At 36.2% G+C, this 12,157-nt stretch overlaps 1 protein-coding gene across 1 annotated transcript; it reads right to left on the bottom strand.

Annotated features, from left to right (window-relative positions):
- Positions 1–11,436: 11,436 nt before the first annotated feature.
- LOC129892800 (uncharacterized) lies at positions 11,437–11,850 on the bottom strand. Its single transcript, XM_055968346.1, has one exon. It carries the CDS (start codon positions 11,848–11,850, stop codon positions 11,437–11,439), a length of 414 nt encoding a protein of 137 aa, XP_055824321.1.
- Positions 11,851–12,157: the final 307 nt, after the last annotated feature.

The following is a 12,157-nucleotide window of genomic DNA, read 5'->3' as shown; positions in this document are numbered from 1 at the left end:
ATTGGCCGGAGAGACTACTTGCCAGGTAGAACTCCGTCAATTTCATTCATTTCTTTAGCTTTAACTTTAAGGGCTATTTATGGATCCATTAGCCTAAGCCTACAAGGGCTCCTATGTTGGCACATAGTTAATGAGACAAGGGGTTGCTACTAGATTCCCTTATTGAATCCCACCTCAATGCCTCATTCGGTGCTAAGTCAATCCCACGGAATAGTTTAATACTTCAAAATATTCATAGCATATAACTTGAGAATTCAAACATCATATTCGGTAGAATAGCTCATTAAAACATTTGATAATTCAAATATGCAAGAATTGTCCTTATTGCACAAAGAATCCATCATTCATATTATTTCATCATTCTTTCATTTCATAAGACTCTTTTTTATCATAGATATTGCTTTCATAAACATTTATTTGGAGTCAAAGCTTTCAAGTCAAACTTTATTAAAAACATAGTAAAACTAGGTGGGTTCAAATCACTTTAACCTGCAAATATGTATGTAAATAAATATACATAAATACTTTGAAATCCATTAATTAAAATTCATGCTTTAAACAACCCACCATGAATTTCAAGAGCCTTTAAATAGATAAATAGAGGAATTACTTGTAAACCATCAATTCATATATATGAAATTATGTTGCATCAAAATAGAGCAATAATCATTAGTTTAACCATGATTCATACTATTAAGTAAAAATAAGAATTTACCATAAGAAAATATTACTTGAAATCAAGATATTTAATTGAAAGAGTTTTTGGACTACATGGGTGGAAGAACCCATGGATAAACACACACATAACTTAGAGTAGAGCTTAAAGAAAATAAATATAATTTATCATATAATCAAAATAATTTAGATATGAGAGTGGAAGGAATACTCTCATTGAAGCCTTACATACCTGGAATCCGAAGCTTTAGTCGGTACCGAAAGACTTAATGAACACTCTTGAGTCCTAGCTTCTCTCCTCGCCGGAACATTTTGTGTACTACCCTGAGTATATGAATCACCGGAATAGTATTTCTTCACTACTAAGAACTAAAACTATATTTGAGAATGTGTAAAGAAGTGTATAGAGAGAAGATTTGCTTTGAGAAAGCTTGATGAATAAAATGAGGGAATAAGGTGGGTATTTATAGGTGGGAAAGAGGGACCTAACAATAAATAAAATAATTATAAAGAAAAATCTGAAAATTTAATGGAATATATTGATATCATGGATGATGTTAAATGGAGGACAATTTATGTCATGAGTGATGTCAAATGTATCTAGATCTTTCCATGGTAGGTGAAATGAGTTATCTTTGACAGAATACTCCTTTTCGGAGCTACGTTTGAACAGGATAAATTCCTTATTAGGATTTGGTGTATTCATAAGAATTGTAGATATGGAAGTCTACTTTCATATAGTTCAAGAATCAACCAATTTGGATAAACCTACAGTGAGATATGATTTTTCTTCTATAAATACTCCTTTCCATTACAGCATCCTACCTTACAAAAATTAATTTATTTGACCACTTAACCTCCGAAACATAAAGTATGGTCTTCACAAAAGTTGTAGGTAATGATCTTATGGTTACTCATAAATTTAAATCACCCAATTTGGATATTTTTATGAAACGTTATGCCCAAAATACAGAGGCTGTATCATATTTAGGTGAGAATTAAAACATCGTATACAACGTTTTTAGGGGATGTTACATAAGCTATCCAAGTATGCTTCTTTATTGGTTTCCGATCCACATGCCCGAATGAGTAAATTCATATTAAGGGTGTCCGACTTAGTTGCTAAGAAATATCGCACTGCTATGCTTGTTAAGAAGATGGACATATATCAGCTCATGACTTTTGCCAAACAAATTGATGGAGAAAAGCTCAAGAAAATGAGGATGAGGGATTCTAAGAGGGCCCGGTATGAAGGTGAGTTCTCCAATGCTAGGACCGTTGGTAGTAGTAGGTGCTATCAACAAGGACAAAGCATGGGGAAGAAGTTTGCTAAGGATAGGGTACCATATCCTAAAGCTCAAGGAGAAGGAGGTGTAAATGCTAGTAACCCTTCTTTTCCTAAGTGTGCAGAGTGTGGAAAGACTCATGGAGGAAAGTTCTTGATGGGAATGGGTGCATGCTATGGATGTGGAAAGATGGGCCATAAGCTATCCGAGTGCCCTCTTGTTGCCAACAAGGGTGGAGAAGGTCGTCCTCTAGGAGGCCAAGTGCAAAAAGGCACCCAAGCTCAACCTAAGGGTGGCCAACGCAACAACCAATTCTATGCTCTTCATGCTAGGCAAGAGGTTGATGAGGCTCCCGATATGGTCACGGGTATGTTATGAGTCTTTAACTTTGATATTTATGCATTGCTTGATCCGGGTGCCAACTTGTCTTTTGTTACTCCTTACATTGCTATGAGATTTAACGTGTGCCCCAAAGTGTTAATAGAATATTTTTCGGTTTATACTCCCATTGGTGATTCGGTATTAGCCAAAAGAGCTTATAGGAAATTATCCCGTATAGGTCTTGCATAGAGTTATTCCATGTGACCTTGTTGAACTTAATATGACTGATTTTGACATCATTCTCTGTATGGATTAGTTACATGCCAGTTACGCATCTATATGTTGTAGGATTAATATGGTTAAGTTTCACTTTCCTAATAAGCCTATTCTTGAATGGAAGGGTAATGATTTAGTGGTTAAGGGTCGATTCATCTCATGTATTAAGGCCTGAAAAATAATTTCCAAAGGGTACATTTATCATATTTTGCGAGTTAGGGACATCGATTTCAAAACTCCTACTCTTGAGTCAGTCTATATAGTTAATGCGTTCTTTGATGTATTTTTCGATGATTTACTCGGTATTCCTCCCGAAAGGGAAATTGACTTTGTCATAGATCTCCTTTTCGATACCTAACCTATTTCTATTCCTCCTTACCGTATGGCTCCGATGGAACTTAAGGAGTTTAAAGAACAATTGAAGGATTTATTAGATAAGAGTTTTATAAGATCAAGTATTTCACCATGGTGTCCTCCCGTGTTATTTGTTAGGAAGAAAGATGGGTCACTCCGAATGTGTATAGACTACCGATAATTGAATAAGGTCACCACAAAAAATAAATATCCAATTCCAAGGATAGATGACTTGTTTGATCAATTACAAGGAGCAAGTTACTTTTCTAAGATTGACCTCCATTTCGGTTATCATCAATTGAGGGTAAGGGAGTGTGATATTCCCAAAATGGATTTTCGGACAAGGTATGGTCATTTTGAATGTCGTTTGGTCTGACTAATGCTCCTGCTACATTCATGGATTTGATGAATCGTATTTTAAGCCATATTTGGATATGTTTGTAGTGGTGTTCATTAATGATATCTTGTTTTATTCTCGAAATGAGGAAGATCATATGGTGTTGCAAGCAATGAGATAAAAACAATTATTCGCTAAATTTAGTAAGTACGAATTTTGGCTGAGGGAGGTTGCATTTCTTGGCCATGTGGTATCCGGTAAGGTAGATCCAAAGAAAATAGAGGCAGTTAAGAATTGGCCTAGAATATTATCTCCTTCGGACATTAGAAGCTTTTTGGGCTTAGCCGGATACTACAGAAGGTTTGTTGAAGGGTTCTTATCTATTTCTTTGCCTATAACTAAGTTGACACAAAAGAAGGCAAAATTCCAATGGTCGGAAGAATGTGAGAAATATTTTCAAATATTGAAGGATCGTCTTACGTCGGCTCCTATTTTGATATTGCCCAAAGGTTCGGATGGATTTATTGTTTATTGTGATGCTTCCTTATTGGTTTGGGTTGTATCTTGATGAAAAATTGTAAGGTTATATCCTATGCCTCTAGACAACTTAAAGTACATGAAAGAAATTATCCAACCCATGATCTTGAACTTGCGGCGGTTGTGTTTGCATTGAAAATTTTGCGCCATTATCTTTATGGGGTGCATGTTGATGTGTTTACCAACCACAAAATCTTGCAATATGTGTTTAGTCAAAGAGACTTAAACCTTAAGAAAAAAGGTGGCTTGAACTCTTAAAAGGCTATGACATGAGTGTATTGTACCATCCGGGTAAAGCAAATGTTGTAGCCGGTGCTCTTAATCAGTTGTCTATAGGTAGTGTTGCACATGTTGAGGAAGGTAAAATGGAATTGGTTAAAGAGATCCATAGATTGGAATGTTTAGGTGTGCATTTGGTTGATTCCAATGATGCAGGCGTTCTTATAAATAATGGTTCGAAATCGTCTCTTGCGGTAGACGTTAAGGCCAAACAAAACAATGAGTCAATTTTGATCGAATTAAAGAAGTCGGTTGCCGCAAAATCCATTGAGGCTTTCTCTCTAAGAGAAGATGGGGTACTACGTTACTAAGGTCGTTTGTGTATTCCAAATATTGATGGATTAAGAGAGTTGATATTGAATAAGGCCCATAGTTCTCTGTATTCAATTCATCCAGGATCCACCAAGATATATCGTGACTTGAGGGAAGTGTATTGGTGGAATGGCATGAAGAAGGACATAGCGGATTTCGTGGCTAAGTGTCCTAATTATCAACAAGTGAAAGTTGAACATCAAAGGCCAAGAGGTCTAGCTCAAGAAATCGAAATTCCTACATGGAAGTGGAAAGATGTGAATATGAACTTTGTCATGGATTTGCCTCATACTAGAAGACAACATGATTCTATTTGGGTCATTGTGGACTGAATGACCAATCGACATATTTTCTATTGGTCAAGATTTCTTATGATGCTAAAGATTATGCTAAGTTGTACATTCATAAACTTGTGAAACTTTATGGTGTTTCTTTGTCAAATATATCGGATAGAGGTACTCAATTTAGTTCACATTTTTGGAAGTCATTTCAGAAAGGTATTGACACTAAAGTCAAGCTAAGTACCATTTTCCATCCTCAAACCGATGGACAAGCCTAAAGAATAATTCAAACCTTGGAGGATATGTTAAGGGTATGTGTGATTGATCTTAGAGGAAGTTGGAATGACCATTTTCCATTGATTGAGTTTGTCTACAATAATAGTTATCACTCTAGCATCCAAATGGCTCCTTTTGAAGCCTTGTACGGGAGAAGATGTAGGTCTTCGATGGGGTGGTTTGAAGTAGGTGAGATAGCCTTGATTGGTCCAGATTTGGTAGTTGATATAATAGAGAAAGTAAGGCTCATAAGAGAAAGATTGAAAATGGCTCAAATTCGTCAAAAGTCCTATTCGGACACTAGGAGGAGAGAGCTTGGATTTAACGTGGATGATATGGTGTATTTGAAGATTTCACCTATGAAAGAGGTAATGCGGTTTAGTAATAAAGGGAAGTTGAGCCCTAGATATGTAGGACCCTATAGGATATTAAAGCGCATTGCCAAAGTAGCATATGCATTAGACTTGCCACTTGAGTTGGCTTTGGTTCATCCGGTATTTCATGTGTCAATGTTGAGGAAGTTTGTAGGTGATCCAAATTCTATGGTGCCAATGGAGAATGTAAGTATTGAAGAGAATTTGACTTATGAGGATGTCCCAGTTGAGATTTTAGACCGACAAGTAAAGAGGTTAAGAAATAAAGGTGTTGCATCCGTCTAAGTGTTATGGAGGAATCAAAAAGTAGAGAGTGCTACAGGCAAAGCCGAATCAGACATGATGAAGCGTTATCCGTATCTCTTTCCTTTCACTCGAGCCTAAAGGTACTATGTTGTTTATGATCAAATCGATTAAACTTCTATGTTTCAGTTCCATATGTTATTCATATGCATGCATGATTTATGAAAATGATTTTTTTTCTCAAGGACTATGTCTTATGTTAAGTATGAAGTTTACATGTTCTATGCATTTTTCAAAATATCCTCATGTCCATATTGGGTTTCTAATTCCTTTTTCCATGTCCTTCCTATATTAGTTGGATCTCATTCGAAGATGAATGTTCCCAAGGGGGAGGTATTGTAATATCCCCCAAAATATTCATAAGTGCATTAAGAATGCCTTGAGAATAGGCCGCTCATGTAATGCATTATTCTTATTCTTTTTTAGAAAATTCGAGTTTGGAATATCGATAAGGGGGTCAAAACCTGCAAAAAATAATTTGGTAGATTTTTAGGACTCATAGATCGAAAGATAGATTTCTCAAAAGAACTGCGCAAACTAGTAAGGTGTGCGGCAAGTCCACGTCGCGGACTTTCTTGCCTCTGCATTGCGAACCTGGCAATGGTTTTCTAGCCGAATTTAGTTTTTAGTAATGACACTTTACATTTTTTCCTAATTGATAGTTAATAAACCTACACATTTTTAGGACCTAATTTAGCTCTATAAATTGATCTAAAACCTCTAACTCTATTCACTCTTCTACAATTCACCTACACAAATATTTCTCTCTGTACAAAATACACTCAAGGGCTCTATTAAAGACTTCAAGTAAATTCATTCAAGCTCTCCATCAAAACTCTCAAGTTCTTCCAAATTATTTGGTGTTCTCACTTAAGGTATGTGGGTATTGATTCATGGATTCTTTCATCCATGAAGCCCAATCAATTTCTCAAGTCTTCTATCAAATTAAAGTATGGTATTTGATGGTGTTTTATGATTTCTATTCCAATTGCCTGACTCATGATTTAAAGTATGATCATGAGTCTATTTTGATATAAATTGATGGTTATTGCATTGATTTGAAGAGTTTTTTCATGAATTTTTCTATTTTGATCTCTAGGATTCATACTTCCAAGGGATATTATCTATATAAATTTTGTATGGACTGATATAAAGTTTATGATCATGCATGTTTTCACGTCAATTACATGATTTTCAAAATCAATTGATTATGCAATTGAGTTCTACTCTAAGTTCAAGGTATGAATTTCATGCAAGTTATGAAGTAAGGTGACTTAGGGCCCTATATGGTGACCTAAGGCCTAATGATATGAATTATGCAAATATGATTGTAATGATGAAAGGACAATTCTCATATTACAAGTATGTTATGAAAATGAGCTACTCTATGATTTCAAACCTATGATCATGACTATGATATCGGTAATTATGGTTTCTATGCTATGCATGTATTCCATGGGATTTGACTTAGCACCGAGTGGAATTGAGGTGGGGGCCCTACCAAAAGCCTTAGTATCAGCCTCATGTCCCATAAACTACGTGCCACCGTAGGTTGCCTTCATGACCTAGTTATTGGATCCACATATAGTGTATGTATGACCCGCCTAGCGGGGTAAATTCTACCTTGGCAAGTAGATTCCCCTTTTTCTTTGTTGTATGGGGAGACAATAGAATTCCATGTTATAGCTCGCATGGTCTTATTGTCGGTTATGGTTCCTATCCCACATATGTATGATCTCTTATGTATGCTATGATTTTAAATTATGCTTTTTAAATGCTTTGGTCAATATGATTTTCTCATGACTTTACTTACCTCATTTTATCATGTGATTTACTTGACCATTGTATTTTATAATTTACGTTGTATGTCACACCCTTATACTTATTATATTCCAAAGTACTAATGCATACTTTTTGCCTACATTGTCTCATACTTATAAAGATAACATAAGATTAGATCATCTATCAACTTCATTATGAATGTGTGAGGAAATTCCATCACAATCTTTAACTTCTTTAACATGATTGTGAAATAGTTTCCCTTATTACACTATAACTTCTTTGCTTATAGCTTCATTGAAACATCATTCACAACTTCTTTCTTAAAGCATCTTTGAACATCATTCATAAAGTTTTCATTGAAATAACTTAAAAATCATGATCATAAATCATAAGTCATACTTGAAACTAGTATATAGCACAAGTCTTTGAAATTCATCTTGAAATCATACAATGTATTGTGAATTATGAATAATTAGGCTAATAACATTGAAAAATATCATAATTAAGAAGACCTATTGCAAATCATGAAACTAGGGCTTTTTAGAAGAAGAAATCCTAAGAGATTTGAGAAGAAATCTTTGGGATTCCATGGGTGAAAGGTCCCAAGGATGAATTCCCATATACCTTGAACTTTATAAGCCCTAGGTTGAAGATAATTTAAGCTTGACCTTGAAGAAACCCTGAGATATTTTTGAGGAAGAAGGAGACTTGGAGAGTACACTTTTAGAGAGAAGATTTTTATTTAGAGTGTTAGGATGAGAATGAGAGAGTTAGGAGGCTTAGGGTAGTTAATAGGTTAGAATAAACTCCCAAAATCTGCCTACATTCATTAATGGAAGCCATAGGGAATGACCAAAATACCCCCAACTTAAAACTGAACTCCATCTGCACAGGGAACCCACCACGGTCCGTGAACCTCACTATGACCCATCGTGGTGGTCATGGTGAATGACTTGGAAATGTGTCTAAGAGTCTCATCCTTCACGAGCCACACAAAGACTCTTGAAGAGATCCATGACCCATGGTGAGGGTTATGAAGTGGAGGATGACTGGGGTCTGGGTGGTGTTCCCACCACGGCCCGTGGTTCTTCATGTGGTCTCCACTCAAGATCTTTGCTTGCACCAGGCTGGACCACGAGGGACCTTCATGGCTCGTGGTTCCTTGCATGGACCATGGTTGGCTTCGTGAAGGCCACCTGGTGCCAAAAAGCTAATATTTTCTGACTATCCAACTTTTGGGGTCTTACATCGGGGTACTCAGACTTCCCCCACAATCAATTTAAATCCAACAAAATGATGATTTGCCCTTAAGAAAGATGTCACCTAATCCATCATCGGTCAAACTCAAGTCGTTTGATCGAATTTGGTTACTTAGATTTCACCCACTCACTACCTAAATAGTCAAATCCACAAATTTCAACATTTTAACAAGATAATTACAAATATTCGAAAACAAAGGGGTGAACTAACATGCTAAAATTAATAATAACATGATTAACAAACATTCACCACAACACAAAATTAAACAAGTTGAAAGACCCATTTCAATTAGCATTAGAATTTCATAAACTTCAAACACAAATGAGAAAACCAAACTCAATAGAAGAGCACAAAAGATTAAACACACTTAAGTAATCATAGATGAAGTTCCACAAATGAGGTGGTAATGTCAAAATAATAATGACTAATTAAAAATTAAAGGCCTAAAATTATATGGATGAGAAGATGGAGATAAAATTTTCAATTATAAGAAAGAAATTGAATTTAAAAGGTCAAATGACTTTTCAATTTTCACTTCTTGAGAAGGTCGGTGAGCATGCATAACATCGACGAGTAGACTTGGAGATGGCCCAAAGAACTTCAGGTCGCTGAAGATGATAGGACCCCCAAATTTTCCTTGGTTGTAAAATATGAGCTTATTCAAGTCTACCAATTTTACTAGGCAACTCGCAGAATGGAGTGTTAGCTCATCAAAAATATCAGCACTCCTAGCCCATTCTTGAGTTCAAAAGGCAAGCTCGGTCGAGTCCGCCAATTAGACTAGGCGAATCGCTGAGTGAGATTTATGATGGCACAAATTTTAAGAACCTTCCTCAACTGTGAACTTCATTAAGTGATTCTTTTGGGGAAACCCAATGGTACTTTAGTGCCTTACCGATCAAGAGGGTACCTCTCCTATTTGCCTCTTTTTTTCAAAATTCATTTTCAACCTACACATCCAACATTTGTTATTGAAATGACAAAAATTAAAGCTTGGGTTGTATCCCAAAAAGTGCCTTATTTAATGTCTTGCCACAATGTAGACATGAATTCAAGCATCGTCCAAATATACCTCACTCATAGACACATTGGAACACTCTCCGAAGTAGAGTTTTAATCTTTGCCCATTCAACTTGATCTTTGAGCTTTCCTCATTTTTGAAATATGTCCCCAATTCCAAACATGAATCAATTTAAAAGGATTTTACCATTTCAATTTGAGCTTCTCCAAAAAGAGTCTCAGATGAGAATTGTAGAGCAACACAAGATCACCTACCCTAAACTCTCATTATAGAATTTTGACATCATGCCATTTCTTCATCCTCTTCTTATAGAGAGGTGAACTCTCATACGCTTGGAATCTAATTCCTCCAATACATGGAGTTTATCAATAAGATCCTTTGAAGCATCCTCCTAATTCAAGTTCTCGATTTCAAGGCCCACAAAGCCTTATACTCAAATTCTATCAGTATGTGACATGATTTACCAAACACCAACTGATATGGGGACATACCAATAGATGTTTTGAATAGGTCCGATACACACATAGCGCATTATATAACGTTTGGGACCAATCCGTGCGATATGCATTTACCATGTTTGCCAGAATTTCTTTGATCTCCCTAGTGGACACCTCGACTTGTCCACTTATTTGCGGATGATAGGGGTAGTAACTTTATGCTTGACTCCATACTTTCTCAAAATGATGTGAATATTTGGTTACAAAAATGAGAACCCCCATCACTAATAATTGCATGTGGAGTGCCAAGCCTTGTGAAAATATACCGCTTGAGGAATTTAACCACACTTCTCCCTTTAATGTTACGTATGGCCACTACCTCTACCCATTTGTAGACATATTCAACATCAACTAAGATGTATTTGTTCCCGTAAGAACTCAAGAGAGGCCCCATAAAGTCAACTCCCCACACATCGAATAGTTCTACCTCTAGAATAGGAGTGAGAGGTAATTCATTACGTTGAGACACCCCTCCTTGATTTTGGCATTCCATACATTTCTTAACAAGGGAATTAGAATCTTGATACATCATTGACAAACAATAACCACTCTGGAGGACTTTTACAGCTGTACGAACCCTACTATGATGTCCACCAATCGGCGATGCATGGCAAGCTTCAAGAATGGCACCTACTTCAACCTCCAAATCACATCTCCAAATCATGTGATCAGCATATTCTGGGAAAAAGTTAGGTTAATCCCAAAAATACTTCTTAGAATAAGAAAGGAATCTCTTTCATTGATACACATTCATCCCCTCGGGAATTATACCTCACACAACATAGTTAGCAAAATCAACATACCATAGTGTATCACCATTAGCCATAGCCATCACTAACTCATCAAGAAAGGATTCCTCAATATCGTTTTCATCAAAAACAACCACATTTGATTCAAGCCTTGACAAATGGTCTGCTACTTGGTTCTCACAACCCTTTCCATTTTTGACTTTTATATCCAATTCTTGCAATAACAATACCTAATGGATTAATCTCGATTTTGCATCCTTCTTCGCCATCAAGTAATAGAGTGTAGCATGATTGGTATACACTAACACCTTGGTCCCCAAAAGATATGCTCTAAATTTCTCAAAAGCGTACACCACAACTAATAACTCTTACTTAGTCACGATATAGTTTTTATGAACTACATTCAAGGTCTTGATTTCATAATACACCAGATGAAAAAGTAAATTCCCTTTCATTGACCAAGTACATCCCCAACGCAACACCACTTGCATCACACATAATTTCAAATGAAAGGCTTCAATCTGGAGCAATTATAATTGGGGAAGAAATGAGCTTCTCCTTAAGACACAAAAAGGCCTTCAAGTAAGCCTCATCAAAATGGAAGATGTTTTCCTTCTCAAGTAGCTTAGAAAGGGGATACGCCTTGGAAAAATATTTTATAAACCCGGTGGAAACTATATGACCCAAGAAATTTTGAACACATTTAACTGAAATGAGAGTAGGCAACTTTGCAATAACCTGTACTTTGGCTTGATCAACTTGGATACTATCTCCCAAGATCTTGTTCGCTAATACAATGCCTTCTTTCACCATGAAGTGAAACTTTTTCCAATTGAAAACAGGGTTTGTTTCGACGTATTTTTGCAATACTCTACCAAGGTGCTCAAGACATGCTTCAAATGTATCTCCCACAACTAAGAAGCCATCCATGAAAACTCATCGTATCCTCTACCTTATCAGCAAAAATAAAGAGAATACATCTTTGAAACATTGCTGGTGCATTACACAATCCAAATGATATTCTTTTGAAGGTAAATATGCCATAAGGACACGTGAAAGTTGTCTTTTCTTGATCCTCTAGTGCAACAAAAATCTAATTATAGCCGGAGTAATATCTGATCTATGAAAGCCACGGGGAAATGGTACTTCTCGGTCCATAAATTATGTTTGCGGTAATTCATGTCAACTCTCCAAATAGTAACCGGTCGCATTGGAACAAGCTCATATTTACATTCGG

The sequence above is a fragment of the Solanum dulcamara genome, chromosome 6, assembly GCF_947179165.1.
Source record: "Solanum dulcamara chromosome 6, daSolDulc1.2, whole genome shotgun sequence".
NCBI lineage: Eukaryota > Viridiplantae > Streptophyta > Magnoliopsida > Solanales > Solanaceae > Solanum > Solanum dulcamara.
This window is presented reverse-complemented; position numbering and strand designations above follow the sequence as displayed.

Coding starts and splice junctions, on each gene's coding strand:
- LOC129892800 (XM_055968346.1), bottom strand. CDS start 11,850: ATGGATGGCTTCTTAGTTGTGGGAGATACATTTGAAGCATGTCTTGAG.